General features: G+C 42.2%; 1 protein-coding gene across 2 annotated transcripts in view; it reads right to left on the bottom strand.

Annotated features, from left to right (window-relative positions):
• Nucleotides 1–22,666, bottom strand: part of LOC109896314 (solute carrier organic anion transporter family member 1C1) — a 68,770-nt gene that overhangs the window by 4,409 nt on the left and 41,695 nt on the right. For both annotated transcript variants that reach the window (XM_031831877.1, XM_031831879.1), the window contains exons 7-14: nucleotides 20,593–20,691; nucleotides 19,660–19,908; nucleotides 19,295–19,459; nucleotides 13,821–14,016; nucleotides 8,210–8,375; nucleotides 7,740–7,924; nucleotides 3,857–3,921; nucleotides 3,339–3,456 (exon numbers count right to left, since the gene is read on the bottom strand). In XM_031831877.1, coding sequence (XP_031687737.1) covers nucleotides 3,339–3,456; nucleotides 3,857–3,921; nucleotides 7,740–7,924; nucleotides 8,210–8,375; nucleotides 13,821–14,016; nucleotides 19,295–19,459; nucleotides 19,660–19,908; nucleotides 20,593–20,691 — 1,243 coding nt within the window. The remainder of the gene's footprint in view (nucleotides 1–3,338; nucleotides 3,457–3,856; nucleotides 3,922–7,739; nucleotides 7,925–8,209; nucleotides 8,376–13,820; nucleotides 14,017–19,294; nucleotides 19,460–19,659; nucleotides 19,909–20,592; nucleotides 20,692–22,666) is intronic.

The following is a 22,666-nucleotide window of genomic DNA, read 5'->3' as shown; positions in this document are numbered from 1 at the left end:
GCATGTAGGCCTAAATAGTAGCCTTTAGCATTCCAAATCAAAGATACTTCACAATACAGCCACTGCAGCATATTACTCTTCTGCACTGTGAAGATCACATGTGATGCAGCCCACATCATCAGCAACGTAGAAGCAAAGTGGCCTGGGTCTGTGCATCTTTTGTGGGTGTACATTGAGTGCTAGATTTGCCCGTGGGGAGTTATATAAAGCTATATCCTATTATAATCTATATTTTGCTTACTCCTATTGCAACTGAAAATGTAAACTGTATCCTCGTATTATCATAGGAGAATTCAATGGTTACTTGCTCGGTGACAGAGGATACCCCTGCCAACCCTATTTTCTGATCCCTTTCTGACCCCGATCCTGAGCCCGGCTCGCAGCAACGTTATAACTTGGCTCACCGCAGGACACGAGCCAGGGTAGAGATGACCATTGGGATGCTCAAGGCCCGGTTCCAGTGCCTTCGTAGGCTCAGGGTCACCCCAGAAAGGGCATGTGACATTATTGTGGCATGGGTGATTCTCCACAACATTGCCACAATTAGAGGAGATCAATGTCCAACTCAACCAGTGAACGATCCTGGTAACGATCCTGACCCCCCCGCTGACGCACGAGATGGAAGAGCAGTCAGAGACACAATATTCTACCATCATTTCTGATTGACCCTTCACCTCCCCAGTGTCAAATAAAGACAATATGCCTTTATTTTTATGAAGTCTTCTTTATTTCCTGCAAGTACAAATGCAGTACAGTAGTTAGTATTGTTTTATGTTGTTCAAACAAAGTAAAATTCTCCACCTGTGGGCAGCTCACCCACCTTTAACTGATGTTCTACCTGTGGGCAGCTCACCCACCTTTAACTGATGTTCTACCTGTGGGCAGCTCACCCACCTTTAACTGATGTTCTACCTGTGGGCAGCTCACCCACCTTTAACTGATGTTCTACCTGTGGGCAGCTCACCCACCTTTAACTGATGTTCTACCTGTGGGCAGCTCACCCACCTTTAACTGATGTTCTACCTGTGGGCAGCTCACCCACCTTTAACTGATGTTCTACCTGTGGGCACCTCACCCACCTTTAACTGGTGTTCTACCTGTGGGCACCTCTCCACCTTTAACTGATGTTCTACCTGTGGGCACCTCACCCACCTTTAACTGGTGTTCTACCTGTGGGCACCTCTCCACCTTTAACTGATGTTCTACCTGTGGGCACCTCACCCACATTTAACTGGTGTTCTACCTGTGGGCACCTCTCCACCTTTTAACTGATGTTCTACCTGTGGGCATCTCACCACCTTTAACTGATGTTCTACCTGTGGGCACCTCTCCACCTTTAACTGATGTTCTACCTGTGGGCACCTCACCCACATTTAACTGGTGTTCTACCTGTGGGCACCTCTCCACCTTTAACTGATGTTCTACCTGTGGGCACCTCACCACCTTTAACTGATGTTCTACCTGTGGGCACCTCACCACCTTTAACTGATGCTCCAGCAGTTGTATTTCTATTTTTTTAATCTGCAGCCTTGTGGTCAATTTCTAAATGACATTTTTCCATTTGTTTCACCTTGTACCGAGGTTTCACAGAGAGCTATAGGAACACAGAAAAAAACGACATTGAATTTCACAGTGCCAGGTCTAGTTAGTTTCATTGTAAGTCATGGGCCCATGCTGAACATCTTACTGAGAGTAAGTTGGGCTGTGGAGGTGGATGGACCCTCTTCCTCTTTGTAATTTCCAGCATTGCTCTGTTAGAGAAAAAGAAGGTGTATGTTTTATTATGGTACAACACTATCATCAACTGTTAGATGTGATTTTTAAGGTGTAAACCTCAATGGGTCTCTCTGTATCTTCCCTCTCTGTGGCAGCTGACAAGATGTCTCCATCATCATCATCATCATAATTTTGGTGTTCTACTCCAACCCATTATGAAAAATCCGTGGAATATTAAGAGTACTTACAACTGCATGGAAGTCTGTTATGGCAGAAGGCTACACCAGACAGATTACACCTTCAGTAACTGGTAGAAAATGAAGATTAGACAGTTCAATTTACCCAGAAAAGTGCCACACCTAATTTGAAGTTTGATTTTACAACAGTGTGCAGGTCACATCACAACCTTTCTAATGTATAACTCTGAGTCACCTTAAAATAGAATGATGTCGTCTGAAGGACAACTAAGAATCTGAAAAAGTAACAGCAGTCAATTACAAAGAATTGTACCACTGCAAGAAGATCAGTGTGCTAAGTTGTGTCTAAGATGGATGGGTGGGAGTCACTGAGGGTAACACTGGCAAAAGGATGAATATACATATCAATCATTTGAATAACTAACCTCTTATGTAGGCCCTTGTGCCCTGGGGGGTGGTTGGGTCAGATGAGCTTCCTACAGAGATGCCTTCAGGAATACGTCGCCCACTGTTTTGACTGAGGGCCATCTCTTCAGCCTGAGTGGTGGTAGACCCCCACTTGTTTTTCGGCCCTCAGACTTTTTTCTATTGGCTATAATGCAGGTCAAATTTGACCAGTAAGCACAAATTTGGAGACTTGTACGTATAAAGGCATTTAGGTGTTACTTTTTAATAGACAATATTAAATACGGGCAGTTCTGGGATGGCTGAAAAAGTAACTTTTTTTGCTTAGAACAATTCACTAACTGAATTGAATCACTAAATATATCACATGTTGAATGTAGCCACTGGATGCTGTTTAATTAGGTAGGGTAGGCTAAACAACATCACAATTGCTTGTCATGAAATTATACCTAACCTGTTTGAAGTCTATTTTTATATTTCATCTTCAGTTGCCGCCAAGTACGTTTTGTGCTTGTTGGTTTGCACCTGCATAAATATTAAAACACACACACACAATATATAGAAATGTTGAATATGTGGAACACTCAAGATAAAAAATAAAAAATAAATGTTTTCAATTAATACTCACGCATAGACTCGGTCAGCAACTTTCTGCCACGCCAGCTCACGTTCTTCTGCTGCTGCATTGCTGGTTTTCTTAAATATATACTCATATTCTGCATACGCATTCATTAAATATATCTAACTCCACTGGGGAGAAGTAAGAGGCTCGAGCCCTTTTTTTCTCCTGTTGCCATGATGAATCATGTTATCTGCGTTCCATTGAGGGCTTTTCATATCCTCGTGCTTTACTCAGGGTTAACTTAACTCAGAGTTGATTGAACTAATTGTTATCACCTGTTCTGAAAGCGAAAACCTTTGACAGCTCAGAGTTAGTCAACCCAGAGTTCAGGTTTAAACTCAGAGTTTGTTTAACCTGCTTTCTGAAACAGGGCCCAGTAGTGTGTATGTGTGCATTACCTGTATGCTGTAGTGTTGTATATCCGACAGGCTCCTCTCCCTCCGCATCTCTTCTGGCCCCACTTCAGACACGTGGTGTCGATGACCGCCCCAAAGTAGATGGGCGCTGGGATGCCCGCTGTTATAACACAAATACACACAAAATGATCTACCAGTAATACAGAGGTGGCTAATCTTGGTCATGGAAACGGGCAGTTTGTGCAGAATTGTGTTCCAATCCAGAGCTAACACACCTGATTCACAAGTAATACTTTTGGATTTTGTTCAGGGTTTTAATCCTAATAGAAGCTGATTAGTGGAGAAATGTGTGACTTGGAAACAAACTGGCTGCAACTAGTTTTATATCAGTGTTGCTAAGCTGCAGAGCGCTGGCTGTAGGACTGGTATGGCTTGATCAGACAGGAGTAGGAGGAAGTTGCCCCTAGACGCTGATCTAAGGTCAGTTTTGTGCCCCCCTCCTGTTAACATTTTGGGTAGTAAACTGATCCTAGATCTGTGATCTGACAGTATTGACTCACCAAGTGTACGTGTGGACAGAGTATGGAACCCCAGAGCTAAGGACTTCAGTTGAGGCTTGATACACCTGCATGGGAGAACACCATCATCAACTTGAACTTTAACATAACTATGAATACAGATAATAGACATAGATCTGAAGATATTATACATGAAATGAAATCATCCACAATTGAGTTATGGTTCATTATTAAGTTTGCATTCTCAAGACAGCTTTAAAGGTCAAATCAAAAGACTATTGTTGTTGACATACAGTTAGCTGACTTATGACGTTCTCTGACGTAGCCAGTGAGTACCAAAGAGTGAGTACTACTGGCTTCCATTGGTAGAGCAAGGTAGTTCACCATCAGAAAGGTCTGCCCTTACTACCTTGCTATTCAGCTGTTCTTTCAAGACCCAGAGCAAAAACAGAAGAAGCAGACCCAACTCAGACAACTAAGACGCTCTAAAAATATCAAAACAAAAAGCAAATAGGGCACTGCCAGTAACTTAATTTGTCCCAGTAAGGGCAACACATTTCATCGGGGTCAGCTGATCGAGCTTTGGGCAGATCTGCTGGATTTTTGGTGTGTGTGTGTGTGTGTGTGTGTGTGTATGATTTTGTCTGTGTGTGTGTACATTTGCTAATTACGGACTAGTTTTAGCCAGTAACAGTTTTGCTCCAAATCACATTCTACTTTTCTGATATACAGTGAAGTCCTCTATTGCTGACTTCCCTGTAAGCTCTTTGAAGTGGGATAAAGATTTAAATCCAATCTAAATAAAGTGTACTGAATCTGTTTACTACTATAACCCTGAATAGACACACAGGAAGAGAGCAGGAAGAACAATGAGCTGACTCAGAAAAACTTCTCTCTCAGTCCAGTCAAGACCATGAATCTAGAGGACGTAATTCAATCATCTGAAAACGTTATTTGACCGTCTCCTCGCCCTCTATAAAGTCTGTTGCAACCTTATTTACAATGACGGCCTAGGAACAGTGGGTTAACTGCCTTGTTCAGGGGCAGAACGACAGATTTTTACCTTGTCAGCTTAGGGATTCGTTCTAGCAACCTTTCGGTTAACGGCCCAACGCGCTAACCGCGAGACTACCTGCCACCCTGCCGTCATAATACCTATAAAACCTAGCGGTCAAACAGGGAAATGGTTCTAATCGTTTTTGCACCATTCATTTTTCCCTATTGGGGATTTTAGAAACACTTAGAATTAGGGCTGTGTTGTGTGTAGGCTTACCCTGGCGTGACGTTTTGATAACTGTGTAAATCTCTCTAAGACAAGGGGACTTTTATCGATATATTTGCCTGTATTTACCTCCCAAAAAGGAAACGCTAATTAGCTGTTAATGGTGGGAAAACGATTGGAACCAATTCCCTGTTCAATGAATATTATGACTCTATAGAGGCTCTCTCTATTTACATGTTCTTCTTCTCAATTGGCAGATCCCTCCTGATGACCCGGTTGGACATGACTCCAACCAATAAAGTTGGAAGTCCCACACAGTTGACTACATTAAAATGGTGGAAGTCCTCAATGGCACTGCCCAGGCTAATATGGCCTTTTGACCACTAGAGGCCTCTATCATTCTCTATGGTGGCAACACGGTCCTTTATTAAGGCCGGATTTCAATCTGATCGCGATTTGTTTGCTATGCAGCTTTTAAAGGCAATGTTTCCGCGTTCGTCGTAAACACTGCATATGTCAGCTCAATCAAAAATGATCACGAAATGGTGCATTGTAGACAAAGCGCAGTTGAATTGAATCCCGGCCTAAGTCTGATACACAGACCACATTCAACTACTGTCAGCCACTCTGTCACCCATTGTGAGACCATTTCACAGGTTAGCTTTTCTTCAGTGGTGTAAAGTACTTAAGTAAAAATACTTTAAAGTACTACTTAAGTCGTTTTTTGGGGAAATGGTACTTTACTATTAATATTTTGACTACTTTTACTTCACTACATTCGTAAAGAAAATAATGTACTTTTTACTCCATACATTTTCCCTGACAATCAAAGGACAGGAAAATGGTCAAATTCAAGCACAGGCCTCCCGGGTGGCGCAGTGGTCCCGGATGGCGCAGTGGTCCCGGGTGGCGCAGTGCTAGCTGTGCCACCAGAGACTCTGGGTTCGAGCCCAGGCTCTGTTGCAGCCGGCCGCGACCGCAGGTCCATGGGGCGACGCACAATTGGCCTAGTGCCGTCCGGGTTAGGGAGGATTTGGCCAGTAGGGATATCCTTGGCTCATCGCGCACTAGCGACTCCTGTGGCGGGCCGGGCACAGTGCGTGCTGACCAGGTCGCAAGGTGCATTAGGGTTTCCTCCGACACATTGGTGGACGCATGGCTCTCAACCTTCGTCTCTCCCGAGCCCTTACGGGAGTTGTAGCGATGAGAAAGACAGTAACTACTACTAATTAGATACTGCGAGAAAGGGGAGTAAAAATGTTTAATTCAAGCACCTATCAAGAGAACACGTGGTCATCCCTTCTGGCCTGGCAGACTCACTAAACACAAATGTATTGTTTTGTAAATAATGTCTGAGTGTGCCCTTGGCTATCCATACATTTTAAAAACAAGAAAATGGTGCCGTCTGCTTTGCTTAATATAAGGAATTGTAAATGATTTATACTTTTACTTTGAATGCTTATATTTTAGAAATTACAATTACTTTTGATACTTAACTATATTTCAAACCAAATACTTTTAGATTTTTTACTCAAGTAGTATTTTACTGGCTGACTGACTTTTACTTGAGTAATTGTCTATTAAGGTATCTATACTTTTACTCAAGTATGACAATTGGGTACTTTTTCCACCACTGGTTTCTCAGTAGCCGTGGTTACACCTTGCATTAACATGTGGTTGTCATCATCCGATCAAGATGATCCGATCACTATCTGATCGAGATCTGTTGCGTCTACACATGGTAATATCTGTCTCTTATCTGCCCACTTCGTCCCTACTGTGACCAGATTCCCTGGTCCCCCCCCTGTATGCAAATGAATCCAACCTGCCTTGGACCTCCCATTATGACACAAGCTGTATTAAATCGACAGGAAACAGCACGCTTTTATAGTCAATAGTTTTAGACTCATCATTACAGCCTACTTTGGTTATCCAACGATTTAAGGCATAATAGACTTACTGTCCCGATAACTATTTAGAGAATCTCTCCAATCCCTAAAAACGTCACCACACAAACAAGCTGAGTGTCTGGATGTATGTACAAAATACAATTATTGCACAGTATAAATAAAAATGACACTTAGGCCCTAATGCACACAGTAAAAACAGAAACAGGTTAAGTTACAGAGTAAGCTACAAAGTGCATCTCTGAATTCCTTGGCCTTTCTGTTGCCTAAGATGTTTTCAAATATTAGAACCCCTTTTCTCTTATTCAGGATAATATCCCTTCATAAATATCTTTATTTCTACATGCCATTTTAATCAGAGCTGGACGCGGTATTGGACTGTGGCGTGCCAGTTGGCACTTGGTTTCTAAAGACTGGCTTGTGTGGTTTTTTTAAGAGGCCGGGGCATCCGTGACATTGGCCAAATTTATACACTTTCATTGTTCGAATTCATTTACACCAAAGATATTCGTACAAGATGCGTCTTCGACTACCTCCGGAGGCAGTCGAAGATGCAATCACAACCAGATCATAATGCGTGTTTTGATTGTCTACACCTGTCGACCAATGTGGGCACAATCAGAATGTGGCATGATCAGGACAACGGACGCATGTTAGAACCAGGTACAAACGGGGCTTCTGATTATTTCCCCTTTAAGGTGCCTTGTCGTAGGCCCAGATTTCTTTGTGCTTTCTTGCCAACTGCTATGACCATCCTTTCTGTATGGGTGGGTGTATGTGTGTGTGTGTCACTGACCTGATGAGGACCATGTAGCCTGGCGTGCCACCCAGGGAGATGATAAAGGAAGTGATGACAGAAAGAGCCAGGAAGTAAGGAAAGACACGGTCACAGTCGTCTCTGTGAGGACAGTGGCCTACACTGGCTGTCAGGTTACCACTGCTCATTCCTGCTGCCACCACACAGCTACAGTTAGAGAACACCTGCAGAGGCACACACACACAGAGACACGCACAGAGACACGCACACACCAGGGTGCGAGTCAATTCCGACTGCAATCGTACTGAAATTAAAATGGAATTGACCCCACCCTGTTGCTCACAAGTTTATGAATCAATAATATGATATATCAGTTTGCATCTCAAATGGCACCCTATTCCCTATATAGTGTACTACTTTTAAACAGAGCCCAAAAGTAGTACACTATATAGGGAAGGGGGTGCCATTTTGGGATGCAGCCTCAGTGCTGGCAATGATCCTCATCTCACCGTGTTCTTCCCTGATCCTGTGGAGGTCTGGCAGCCAGCCAGGCAGGGAGAGACGTACGTGATGCCGTTTTCTCCACAGACAGGGTCCCAGTCTCTGCCTGAACAAACACAGTCGGAGTTACAGGCTGAGAATACTGAGCGCTCCTCATACGATACACCACCCACCCTGAGAGAGAGAAAGAAAGAGGGGGAGAAATGAAGAGAATGAGAGAGAGAGGGAAAGAGAGAAAGGGAAAAGTGGGGTTGCTATTACAGTTTTTTTCAATTGCTAACATGCATTGGTCAAAACCGAAGTCACATTGTCAAAACGCTTCACACAGTCAGCGAAACAGAAGTGTATGGTGGACCAAACTGTGAACCATTTTTCATTGTTTTCACACAAAATGCATTCAATGACCACATTCTCCGTAAACCAGGAACTCTTTTCTCATTCATACTCCACCACCTGCAAAACTACATATTTGCAGCACATGTTTTCAAATGCTAACACACTGTTTCCAAATGTGTTTGTAACAGTTTCAAAACAGAAGGATGAAAAATGTTGTGCATTTCTGCAGTAACCAGATTGAAACATATAGAAAATCTCAGAAGACTATTTCATCATTCCAAACACAGCTGATTGCAATTTCAGCCTGAAGCCGACCCAAGTGTCCTGTTTTTAGTCTCGTTACCAAACAGACAAAAGAGGGCGGCTTTGGAATGATTTAGTTCAGAAACATGGCTCAAGGAAGACAGGTTGGTGGGGAAAGAAGAGTGTCAGGGAGAGGGAGAATGTGTGGAGGACAAAGGAGAGGAAGACCAAGAGCGGTGGTCTCTGATGAGATAAGGGCCACAATTATTGACCATGTTGTAAACCATGGTCTCTCTTTGAGAGAGGTCAGTTTAAGGGTGCAACCAAATCTGCAGTGTTCAACAGTTGCATCAATAGTATACATTTTCCGGCAAAACAACAGGTGAGTCGTGCATCTTTCAATGATAATTGAACTTCATATTAAAGTACAATACAATATGTTCACATTTTTACATGTACTGACATTTTGAAATATATGGATTATTTTGTGTTGCTGGCAGACAATATCACTTTTGGGAATGTGAATACGGTCAGCACAACAACAGTTGCCAGAGTCCTAGAGAAACATAAGGATGAAGCAGTTGAACACTGTACCCTTTGATAGAAACGGTGAACGTGTGAAAGAACTCTGGTATCAATATGTCCAGGTAAGATGTCTGTTTTTATTTATTTATTTTTTATTTCACCTTTATTTAACCAGGTAGGCTAGTTGAGAACAAGTTCTCATTTGCAACTGCGACCTGGCCAAGATAAAGCATAGCAGTGTGAGCATACAACAAAGAGTTACACATGGAGTAAACAATTAACAAGTCAATAACACAGTAGAAAACAAAGGGGGGGTCTATATACAATGTGTGCAAAAGGCATGAGGAGGTAGGCAAATAATTACAATTTTGCAGATTAACACTGGAGTGATAAATGATCAGATGGTCATGTACAGGTAGAGATATTGGTGTGCAGAAGAGCAGAAAAGTAAATAAATAAAAACAGTATGGGGATGAGGTAGGTGAAAAGGGTGGGCTATTTACCAATAGACTATGTACAGCTGCAGCGATCGGTTAGCTGCTCAGATAGCTGATGTTTGAAGTTGGTGAGGGAGATAAAAGTCTCCAACTTCAGCGATTTTTGCAATTCGTTCCAGTCACAGGCAGCAGAGTACTGGAACGAAAGGCGGCCAAATGAGGTGTTGGCTTTAGGGATGATCAGTGAGATACACCTGCTGGAGCGCGTGCTACGGATGGGTGTTGCCATCGTGACCAGTGAGCTGAGATAAGGCGGAGCTTTACCTAGCATAGACTTGTAGATGACCTGGAGCCAGTGGGTCTGGCGACGAATATGTAGCGAGGGCCAGCCGACTAGAGCATACAAGTCGCAGTGGTGGGTGGTATAAGGTGCTTTAGTGACAAAACGGATGGCACTGTGATAGACTGCATCCAGTTTGCTGAGTAGAGTGTTGGAAGCCATTTTGTAGATGACATCGCCGAAGTCGAGGATCGGTAGGATAGTCAGTTTTACTAGGGTAAGCTTGGCGGCTTGAGTGAAGGAGGCTTTGTTGCGGAATAGAAAGCCGACTCTTGATTTGATTTTCGATTGGAGATGTTTGATATGAGTCTGGAAGGAGAGTTTGCAGTCTAGCCAGACACCTAGGTACTTATAGACGTCCACATATTCTAGGTCGGAACCATCCAGGGTGGTGATGCTAGTCGGGCATGCAGGTGCAGGCAGCGACCGGTTGAAAAGCATGCATTTGGTTTTACTAGCGTTTAAGAGCAGTTGGAGGCCACGGAAGGAGTGTTGTATGGCATTGAAGCTTGTTTGGAGGTTAGATAGCACAGTGTCCAAAGACGGGCCGAAAGTATATAGAATGGTGTCGTCTGCGTAGAGGTGGATCAGGGAATCGCCCGCAGCAAGAGCAACATCATTGATATACACAGAGAAAATAACCAAACAGGGTACATACACAACTAAGCATAATGTAAAGTACTGTAAAACTGTGGCTTTACTGTATTTTAGAGAGTAACGGAGATGGAAGCCAGGCAAACTGCACATCCATTCATCTTTGTGGATGAAGTTGGATTCAACCTGGCAAAAACATGCCGCAGGGGAAGAAATGTGATTGGACAGAGAGCAACCATGGATGTCCCAGGCCAGAGAGGAGCTAACATCACAATGTGTGCAGCACTGTCCAATGATGGTTTGTTGTTACACAAACCACTCATTGGCCCCTACAATACAGAGGCTCATTTATTTTCTGGATGACCTGCGTAATCGACTTGTGCCAGCGGTGGAGAGAGGGGCCAGAAACTCCCCTACCTTCGTTGTTGTGTGGGATAATGCAGCATTCCACCACTCTGCTGCAGTCAGACTTTGCTGCACATCTCAGGATGTCAGTACTATTCCTGCCTCCATACTCCCCCTTCCTAAACCCCATAGAGGAGTTTCTCTGCGTGGAGGTGGAAGGTTTATGACCACCATCCACATGACCAGATGTCCTTACTGGATGCCATGAATGTGGGGTGTGGAGACACTTCTCCTGACGACTGCCGGGGTGTGGAGACACTTCTCCTGACGACTGCCGGGGTGTGGAGACACTTCTCCTGACGACTGCCGGGGTGTGGAGACACTTCTCCTGACGACTGCCGGGGTGTGGAGACACTTCTCCTGACGACTGCCGGGGTGTGGAGACACTTCTCCTGACGACTGCCGGGGTGTGGAGACACTTCTCCTGACGACTGCCGGGGTGTGGAGACACTTCTCCTGACGACTGCCGGGGTGTGGAGACACTTCTCCTGACGACTGCCGGGGTGTGGAGACTCTTCTCCTGACGACTGCCGGGGTGTGGAGACTCTTCTCCTGACGACTGCCGGGGTGTGGAGACACTTCTCCTGACGACTGCCGGGATGTGGAGACACTTCTCCTGACGACTGCCGGGGTGTGGAGACACTTCTCCTGACGACTGCCGGGGTGTGGAGACACTTCTCCTGACGACTGCCGGGGTGTGGAGACACTTCTCCTGACGACTGCCGGGGTGTGGAGACACTTCTCCTGACGACTGCCGGGGTGTGGAGACACTTCTCCTGACGACTGCCGGGGTGTGGAGACACTTCTCCTGACGACTGCCGGGGTGTGGAGACACTTCTGACGACTGCCGGGGTGTGGAGACACTTCTCCTGACGACTGCCAGGGTTGGATTAAACATTCCAGAAGATACTTCCCAAGATGCAGAGAAGACATAAGATGTGATGTTGATGAGAACTTGTGGCCAAATGCAGTAGGGAGAACTAGAACCCACACAGTACTGTACAGTATGAGTGATTTTACTATACATGTTTTTTTTGTAATTATTATTGCAGCCCTGAAATTTCAGGATTTTGTTTTTTTTGTTTCAACTTATTTTTCACAAGTAAACTACTACATGCAAAGATGCAGACAAAATAAAGGCGATTGCAGCAATGTTCTGCATCTGATTCATTCTTGTTACATTGACTGTCCTAAAGTATAAGTGAAAAGGTGTTATTTATGTTATAAAAATCATTCAAACTTCAAAGAGAAGTTAATTTATGTAATGCTCCCTGTTAGTGTTTTTTTTAGGTCAGTGTGTTATGAGTGACACTATATGCTTTCTGAGTGAGAATTATTGCCAGTTATGGTTAAACAAGTTTATTTTGAGACATGAATGAAGTGGTTTGAGTGAGTTTGAGGTAAACTTTACTGTTTGGCTAAAATGCATGTTGGTAATGCAGACTGAAGAGTTTTGAAAAAGTGGCTTCAGCATTGACCGACGCTTGTTAGCAATTTTAAAAAACGACTAGATTTTAATTTATAGTGCTTTTCTTTATACAGAATCTAATGGATACAGACATGACTTGACCTCTGCCTGCTCAGATACAGAAGGTGTGATGTGTATTTAATCAAATACATAATATAAATGCAACAAGTGTTGGTCCCATGTTTCATGACCTGAAATAAAATATCTCAGAAATGTTCCATCTGCACAAAAAGCATATTTCTCAAATGCTGTGCACAAATTTGTAAGCATTTTATCATTTGTCAAGATAGTCCACCCCCCTGACAGGTGTGGCATATCAAGAAGCTGATTAAACATCACGATCATTACACAGATGCACTTTGTGCTAGGGATAATAAAAGGCCACTCTAAAATTTGCAGTTTTGAGGGGGCATGCTGACTGCAGGAATGTCCACCAAAGCTGTTGCCAGAGATCTAATGTTAATTTCTCTACCACATCCTCGGTGCGGCAGGTAGCCTAGTGGTTAGAGTGTTGGACTAGTAACCGAAATGTTGCAAGATCGAATCCCTGAGCTGATGAAAACAATCGGTTGTTCTACCCCTGAACAAGGCAGTTAACCCACTGCTCCTAGGCTGTCATTGAAAATAAGAATTTGTTCTTAACTGTCTTGCCTTGTTAAATAAATTTGAGAATTTGGCAGTATGTCCAACTCGCCTCATCACCGCAGGCCATGTGTAACCACGCCAGCCCAAGAACTCCACATCTGGCTTCTTCACCTGTGGGATTGTCTGAGACCAGCCACTCGGACAGCTGATGAAACAGGAGTATTTCTGTCTGTAATAAAGCCCTTTTGTGGGGGAAAACCCATTCTGATTGGGTGGGCCTATGGCTGCGCCCCTGCCCAGTCATGTGAAATCCATAGATTAGGGCCTAATGAATTTATTTCAATTGACTGATTAACTGTAACTCAGCAAAATCGCTTAAATTGTTGCATGTTACGTTTACCGATTCAATGAATGTTATCAACCAAATTCAGTGCCGGTTCTGATATTGACATTAGCAGCAAACAGCCTTGACAGAACCAGGGATAAATCCCTGATTTGCTATTCTAGACCACATCTCTCCTGTGTTAGAGGTATGCTGTCCTCTGGGAGCAATTATTAGCATACACACTCCAACATGTTACCTGTTTGTGATGCTGGGAATAGAGCATTTACAGAGGGTAAATACTGTATGTACTTAAGGGCAACTTCTACCCAGAGCTCTGTGTGTGTGTGTGTGTGTGTCCCACCTGTTGTAGGGCAGCGTGATCCCAGCCACTTTGATGTTCTCGCAGCTCATGACGAAGAAGAAGAGGGATAGGAAGTAGCCTATCAGAGAGGTGCCGAACGCAAACTTGGCTGCTCCCATGATGCTCAGCTTCAGCCTCTTCATGAGCAGGCCGCCAGTGAAAATTCCCAACGCCACGGCAGGGATGTTGATTGTACCTGGAACAAACAACACACACTCTGTAAACATTAAGACATGGGTCTCATTCTTTAGAAATATTCTTAATTCCTAGTCATGGATGATTTGGGCCAGCACTAAGGTCTTGACGATAGGTTCAATGGGACTGAAACACCATGTAAACCAGCCAAAGCCCTAAACCAGGCATAGACTTTCACACAATACCATACTGTAGCTTTTTGCTACCTTTCATATCACAGTAGCTAAAAGTCTACCTTTTATGCCAGTGCTATTCCACCACCCAATACAGCCCCATACATACAGTACAGCAGAGTAGAACCAGGCCATACCGCCTGAGACTCAGCCTTTGATATAGTTGACAGTAGAGAGAACACACAGTAGCGCTGTCCAACTCCCACTCAAAGACCAAAGCTCTTGGTCTATTTCATACATCAATGTACAGATATCATATTCTATCTGTCCCTTCTATTACTGTAGTTATGCTAGATATTGCATTCCCTTTCATACACAACATGCAATGGCCAGGTAAATAGTGTAACGAGGCCTATTTAGATCAGCATTCACATTTGAGGGTTGAATCATAACACATTGTATAGCTGAATAAAACAGCACCTTTGATCTCCTACTGCTTGATGTAGTATTAACAATACTGTATGCATGTGCTTTTCTATGCATGTGCTCTTCTATGCATGTGCTCTTCTATGCATGTGCTTTTCTATGCATGTGCTCTTCTATGCATGTGCTCTTCTATGCATGTGCTCTTCTATGCATGTGCTCTTCTATGCATGTGCTCTTCTATGCATGTGCTCTTCTATGCATGTGCTCTTCTATGCATGTGCTTTTCTATGCATGTGCTCTTCTATGCATGTGCTCTTCTATGCATGTGCTCTTCTATGCATGTGCTCTTCTATGCATGTGCTCTTCTATGCATGTGCTTTTCTATGCATGTGCTCTTCTATGCATGTGCTCTTCTATGCATGTGCTCTTCTATGCATGTGCTCTTCTATGCATAAAGCGAGTCCTTTTAAGTTTCACATCTAAATTGAACAAGCTCATGCAGGAGATGAACCAAGGCCAGTGTTGGGGGTAAGGCATTACAAAGTTATGGGTTAGAGCACTCCGATTACTTTATTGTGGTAACGAGTTACTTAACAGGTCGATTTTTCTATTTAATTAATCAGTTACTTAATTACGTTTTCAAATAAGCAAGTCATTATTTTTACAATATTATTTCATTTTTTTTGTTTTGTTTCTATCTAGTGAGATGGCAGAGACAATTATAGCCTTTACATCGTGGAAGAATTCCCATTACATTGAATTGGTAGGGGAAAAGGACAGGAACGCCACAGTAAAATGCTAACTCTGCCTCGGGGTTAAGAGCCTGTCAGCTGCAAAGAACTCCACTTTACATATCAAGAAACACCTTCAGACTTTTTCCTTGTGCGTTATAATGTTAAATCGATATTTTGGAGGAAAGCAGTGAAATATATCAACAAGGTGTGATTGAAGGTCAGCTGTTTTATTTTGACTTTGAGTCATGAATGTTGTAATGTGCACACCTTGACCTTTTGAAAAGGCAACGCTCCTGTAACTTCTATGAAAATAATTCAACTAGTTGGTATCTAGACAATCTGGTTGTTGTGGTTCATAAATTGCATGTTTGGAAAGGGCTATTGCCCTATTGTCTTAACTTGTGTGTTTTCATATCGCTCTGCCAAGTTTGTATCTGTGTATAAAACAGATTGGTAGCCAGTTATACTTGTATTGGAGCTCTCCTTTTACTGTGCCCAGTTAGTTTTATACAGTGCCTTCGCAAACTATTCATACCCCTTGACTTTTTACACATTTCGTTGTGTTACAGCCTGAATCGTAGAAGTATTAAATTGAGATTTTGTGTAATTGACACACACACACACACAAAACCCCATAATTTCAAAGAAGAATGTGTTTTATTTAGAAACTCATTCAAATCAAAAGCAGAAATGTCTTGACTCAATTAGTATTCAACACCTTTGTTATGGCAAGCCTACATAAGTTAAGGAGAAATGCACCTAGTCACTACAAAGACACAGGTGTCTTTCCTAACTCAGCTGCCGGAGAGGAAGGAAACCGCTCAGGGATTTTTACCATGATGCCAATGTTGACTTTAAAACAGTTAGAGTTTAATGGCTGTGATAGGAGAAAAGTGAGGATGGATCAACAACATTGTAGCTAATACCAACCTAAATTACAGAATGAAAAGAAGGAAGCCTGTACAGAATAAAAATATTCAAATAGTCAAATCGCTAAATAAATGTGGCAACGAAATGAACTTTATGTCCTGAATACAAAGTGTTATGTTTGGGGCAAATCACATCACTGAGTATCACTCTTCATATTTTTAAGCATGGTGGTGGTTGCATCATGTTATGGGTACCGTACGCATGTCATCAGCAAGGACTAGGGAGTTTTTTAGGATTAAAATAAATGGACTGAAGCTAAGCACAGGCAAAATCCTAGAGGAAAACCTGGTTCAGTCTGCTTTCCAACAGACACTGGCAGACAAATTCACCTTTCAGCAGGACAATAAGCTAAAACACAAAGCCAAATGTATACTGGAGATGCTTACTAAAACGACATTGAAGGTTCCTGAGTTGTCTAGTTACAGTTTTCACTTAAATCGTCTTGAAAATCTTTGGTAAGACTTGAAAATGGCTGTCTAGCAATGATCATCAATCAACTTAAAAGATCTTGAAACATTTTTTAAAGAATAATGTGCAAATATTCTACAATCCAGATGTACAAAGCTCTTAGAGACATACCCAGAAAGACTCACAGCTGTAATCGCTGCCAAAGGTGATGCTAACATGTATTGACTGAGTGATGTGAATAATTACAGTATGTAGGTTAGATATTTCTCTATTACCTTTCAATACATTTGAAACATTTTCTAAAAACATGTTTTCACTTTGTCATTATGGGGTATTGTGTGTAGATGGGTGAGAAATGTTTTTATTGAATCACTTTGTCATTATGGGGTATTGTGTGTAGATGGGTGAGAAATGTTTTTGTTGAATCACTTTGTCATTATGGGGTATTGTGTGTAGATGGGTGAGAAATGTTTTTATTGAATCACTTTGTCATTATGGGGTATTGTGTGTAGATGGGTGAGAAATGTTTTTATTGAATCACTTTGTCATTATGGGGTATTGTGTGTAGATGGGTGAGAAATGTTTTTATTGAATCACTTTGAATTTCGTCTGTAACACATCTAAATGTGGAAACCAGTGGAGGCTGCTGAGGAGAGGACAGCTCATAATAATGGATGTAAATGGCATGGCATCAAACACATGGAAACCATTTTTGACAGTAGCCAATGGGCCAGGATGCCAGGGATCGGCAACATGTGGTCCGCAGGCCTAAACCTTACAGTGAGTGATTTTCTGGGGGTAAAAAAACACTGTAAAATCCCAAGGAATTCAGATAAAACAGAGTTTAATTTAATCTGTTCTTAAGTACCCCCCCCCAAAAAAGTGATTGTCTCTCAATGTAATAAAGGTATGAAATTATTGTTATTTTCAAATACAACCTATTTTTAGGCTTAGTTGTGGTCAATTTGCAGTGAAAATGATTCTAAATACATTTTTTATTTCACCTTTATTTAACCAGGTAAGCTAGTTGAGAACAAGTTCTCATTTACAACTGAGACATGGCCAAGATAAAGCAAAGCAGTGCGACAGAAACAACAACACAGAGTTACACATGGAGTAAACAAGCATACAGTCAATAACACAATAGAACAAAAAAAGAAAGTCTATATACAGTGTGTGCAAATGGCGTGAGGAGGTAAGGCTTCTACACCTGCATTGCTTGCTGTTTGGGGTTTTAGGCTGGGTTTCTGTACAGCACTTTGAGATATCAGCTGATGTACGAAGGGCTATATAAATACATTTGATTTGAATTTGATTTGATAGGCCATAGTAGCGAAGTAATTACAATTTAGCAGATTAACACTGGAGTGATAGATGAGCAGATGATGCACAAGTAGTGATACTGGTGTGCAAAAGAGCAGAAAAGTAAATAAAAACAATATGGGGATGAGGTAGATAGATTGGATGGGCTATTTACATATGGACTACATACAGCTGCAGCGATCAGTTAGCTGTTCAGATAGCTGATGTTTAAAGTTAGTGAGGGAAATATAAGTCTCCAGCTTCAGCGATTTTTGCAATTCCTTCCAGTCAGTGGCAGCAGAGAACTGTAAGAAAAGGCGGCCAAAGTATGTGTTGGCTTTGGGGATGACCAGTGAGATATACCTGCTGGAGCGAGTGCTACGGGTGGGTGTTGTTATCGTGACCAGTGAGCTGAGATAAGGCGGAGCTTTACCTAGCATAGACTTATAGATGACCTGGACCTGGAGCCAGTGGGTCTGGCCACGAATGTAGCGAGGGCCAGCCGAGTAGAGCATACAGGTAGGTTGTCATTGTAAATACAAACTTGTTCTTTTCTGACTTGCCTACTTAAATAAAGTTGACATTTGTTTTATTAAAATGTTCCTGCCCCCCGATCATCCATTCCTGCAAAAATAGTCCCGCGGCTTAATCTAGTTGCCTACCCTTGCACTAGGCCTATCAGTCGTCAGAGTCAAGCCATTCTAAAGTAGTGTGCATAAAGCTAATTCTGATAGACCCTTAAAGGTCCAACGCAGATGTTTTTATCTCAATATCAAATCATGTCTGGGTAACAATTAAGTACCTTACTGTGATAGTTTTTAATTAAAATAGTCAAAAAGAAACAAAACTATCTTAGCAAAGACCAATTTCTCAAGCAAGAATTTACCTAAGACTGTCTGGGAGTGGTCTGAGCGGGGAGGGGAAAACTGAAAACGATTTGTTTTGGCAGAGGTTTGGAACTCTCTTTCTTATTGGTCTATTAACTATTTTACCGCCTGGTGATGTCACCAGACCGGCCAAAACTCCATCCCACCAAAACAGGCTGAAATTTCAGGTGTTCTTTTCAAACAGCTCTTACACTAAAAGGTATTATCATCATTTTCACAATTTCACAGTATTATTCCAACCTCAGTGTGAAAATATATATAAAACACAGGAAAAACATGTTCTTGACTACACTGGGCCTATAAGAATGACCAACATACCCAAGGCATCTTCAGAGGTCTTTTTGTTTTTGGCAACGCAGAAGTAATGTAACAAGCTACTTTCCATAGTAAGTAATGTTGTAACATAAGTTACTTTTAAAAGTAAAGTTCCCCATCACTGATCAAGCCATATAAGCTATATGATTGGCCAACTTACGTACCCATCAGGAAATTGGCTTTTGATGCTGACTGTCCGTAATGTTGCTCTATGTACTTGGGCTTGTAGGTTACCATGCCGATGAGAGAGTTCAGCTGAATGATGGTCACACACAGGTAGATGAAGTACACTGGGTTCCCCAGGAGGGTTTTCAACGTTGGTATGAAATCTAGATTAAAAACCATCAACAAAACATCAGTTGTCATGGGCATTTTTGTCTACCTTTTTCCATACTATGGTCAATTTCATCCAAAGCAACCTGAATTTAATATACAATTTTACCTGAACAGACTTTGAAAAGCCTTTTTAAACTCCAATCACAATCTAAACCAGAAAATATTCTAACTTTATCCCCATTCAACAAAATACCTTTGGCCATCTCCAGAAAGCCAGCTGGCTCGTCGGCTTGGTACTTATGCTCTAGGAGAGGGGGGTCTTTGATGAAGCTAGTACGCTCCGGGGTGCACTGGGCTGGGCCTCGGTCTGATGGGATGGGCAGGGAACGGGGCAGGAACCAGAAGGGGATGGCTGAAAGCAGGGTGATTACCCCAGCAATAAGGTAACCTAACCACCAGGCCCCCACCCAGCGAGCATCACCAGGGCTTATGGTGATACTCTCTATACAGCGAAGGGAGACACAGAATTTGATTTATTACAATCCCCATTAGCCAAGGCCAAGGGTGACAGCTAGTCTTACTGGGGTTCGAAATAACGAAAAATACATTACAGACAAAATACTTTACAATTTACATACATTTAAAAACATTAACATGTAGTGTGTGTGTCCATCTATCAGTTACAAATACATGTCAGTACATACATATAACAAGAGAACTCTCTATACAGGGAGGACAAGCACAGAGAGAGAGCTGTGACTGTTGGGGACAAAATACATTATGAGAATAACTGAGTACACTAGTAACGTTCCTAGCAACAAGTCTTACTGGAGAGAATAACAAGCACAGCACAGCTGCTTTTTGTGCATATCTTAACCATCTCTCCTGCTTCAAATTGGTTACTCAAATTAGGTAGCTGACGTCACTGAGCAGTGTTCTGGAGAACACTAGTTAATTTAGTCCGATAACCTAGAATCTAGAAGCATGCGCATATATAACACCTATTGAACACAGTCAGTGAGCGGACTCTAGGAACGACAATGAACTTAACTCAGAGCCCTGTTTGTTAGTCTAGTAGTAACAGAACAGAGGTGAATGCCCCGTCGCTGTCTAAACTGGAGAACTGACTAGTCCGAAAGTGTGTAGGCGGCCTAGACAGAATACTCGGTAGATACCGGTTACTCACCCATGTTGACAAATCCAATGTCCACATATATTTTGGCACACAGGGATCCCAGTAAATAGCCAAACACAGGACCAATGACTGCTATGGTCTGAACGCAGCCTGAAATATGAAAAGACGCACACGCATGCACGAACACACACAGCAATTGATTTATTATACTAACCAGAGACAGTTCCATAAGTCAACAATAAGACAGTTGTTGTGTGATTTTTAAAAAAGGTAAAAGAGATGCTTCTGCTTATATGGACCGTTCGTCCATTCATGCTATCACAACGAGGTAGTTTCAATCAGATCCAGCGTTGACCGGTGATAGCAGACACCCGCATAGAGGATGTTATGGTGGTGTGGTTAGAGCCGTCAAATCAGTGATTAGCTGCTCTTGCGCTCATTGTCAAAGCCACACCCACTCCACTTGTGTTAGAAGTTCAGAAGAAGAAAGTGTAGACTATATATAGAAATAACTACGCTCAAATTGAAAAATCATTCAATGGAATAATGACCATTTTTTATTATACTAATCGAGATCACATTCCAGTGTTCGAAAAATGGCTGCATAGCATTTCTGTTAATGCAAGCGTGTAGTGCCCAACGCAGGAGATGAGAAGCAGGTACAAGGAGTGAATAATTTAATATAGACTGACATGCAACGGAACAAGAACAGCGTCTGGACATGAACACGACACAACAAACGAGGCTACTACAGGGAACAACACAGAGGAGCAGACATATAGAGCGTTGTAACGTAAGGCCCTGTGTGGTAATATAGACCGTCATGGTTGCTAGCTATTTTTGGATGAAAAACGTTCCCGTTTTAAACAAGATATTTTGTCACGAAAAGATGCTCGACTATGCATATAATTGACAGCTTTGGAAAGAACGTTTCCAAAACTGCAAAGATATTATCTGTGAGTGCCACAGAACTGATGCTACAGGCGAAACCAAGATGAAATTTCAAACAGGAAATGCCCCAGATTTTGGAGGCGCTGTGTTCCAATGTCTCCTTATATGGCTGTGAATGCGCAAGGAATGAGCCTACACTTTCTGTCGTTTCCCCAAGGTGTCTGCAGCATTGTGACGTATTTGTAGGCATATCATTGGAAGATTGACCATAAGAGACTACATTTACCAGGTGTCCGCTTGGTGTCCTCCGTCGAAATTATTGCGTAATCTCCAGCTGTATGCATTTTTCCATTTGGTTCAGAGGAGAAACCAAACTGCCACGAATGATTTATCATCGAATAGATATGTGAAAAACACCTTGAGGATTGATTCTAAACAACGTTTGCCATGTTTCTGTCGATATTATGGAGTTAATTTGGAAAAAGGTTTGGCGTTGTAATGACTGAATTTTCAGGGTTTTTTCTTAGCCAAACGTGATGAACAAAACGGAGCGATTTCTCCTACACAAATAATCTTTTTGGAAAAACTGAACATTTGCTATCTAACTGAGAGTCTCCTCCATTGAAAACATCTGAAGTTCTTCAAAAGTAAATGATTTTATTTGAATGCTTTTCTTGTTTTTGTGAAAATGTTGCCTGCTGAATGCTAGGCTTAATGCTATGCTAGCTATCAATACTCTTACACAAATGCTTGTGTAGCTATGGTTGAAAAGCATATTTTGAAAATCTGAGATGACAGTGTTGTTAACAAAAGGATAAGCTTGTGAGCCAATATATTTATTTCATTTCATTTGCGATTTTCATGAATAGTTAACGTTGCGTTATGCTAATGAGCTTGAGGCTATGATTACGCTCCCGGATACGGGATTGCTCGAAGCTAGAGGTTAAACAAACAAAAAGAGACCTATAAGCAGTTGTTACAACAACAAGAAAATAGTTTCAAGTGTTTCGTCCAAATACTTGTGGATTCTACTAATAAAAGAATGGACGACCTGACCAGAGAGGTCCAGGACCTAAAGATGAGTTTGCAGTTCTCCCAGGGTCAGCTCGACGAGTTGAAAACAGGAGAATGGCAAGATGACAGTAATCTGTAAGTCATTGAGAGAGGACATCAGTTCTGTGTGTGAATCCATGATAACAACTACAGATAAATCAGACTATCTCGAGGGACAATC

Source organism: Oncorhynchus kisutch, linkage group LG9 (assembly GCF_002021735.2).
Source record: "Oncorhynchus kisutch isolate 150728-3 linkage group LG9, Okis_V2, whole genome shotgun sequence".
Lineage (NCBI taxonomy): Eukaryota > Metazoa > Chordata > Actinopteri > Salmoniformes > Salmonidae > Oncorhynchus > Oncorhynchus kisutch.
The sequence above is the reverse complement of the archived record's forward strand: the minus strand, read 5'-3'. Positions and strand labels throughout refer to the sequence as shown.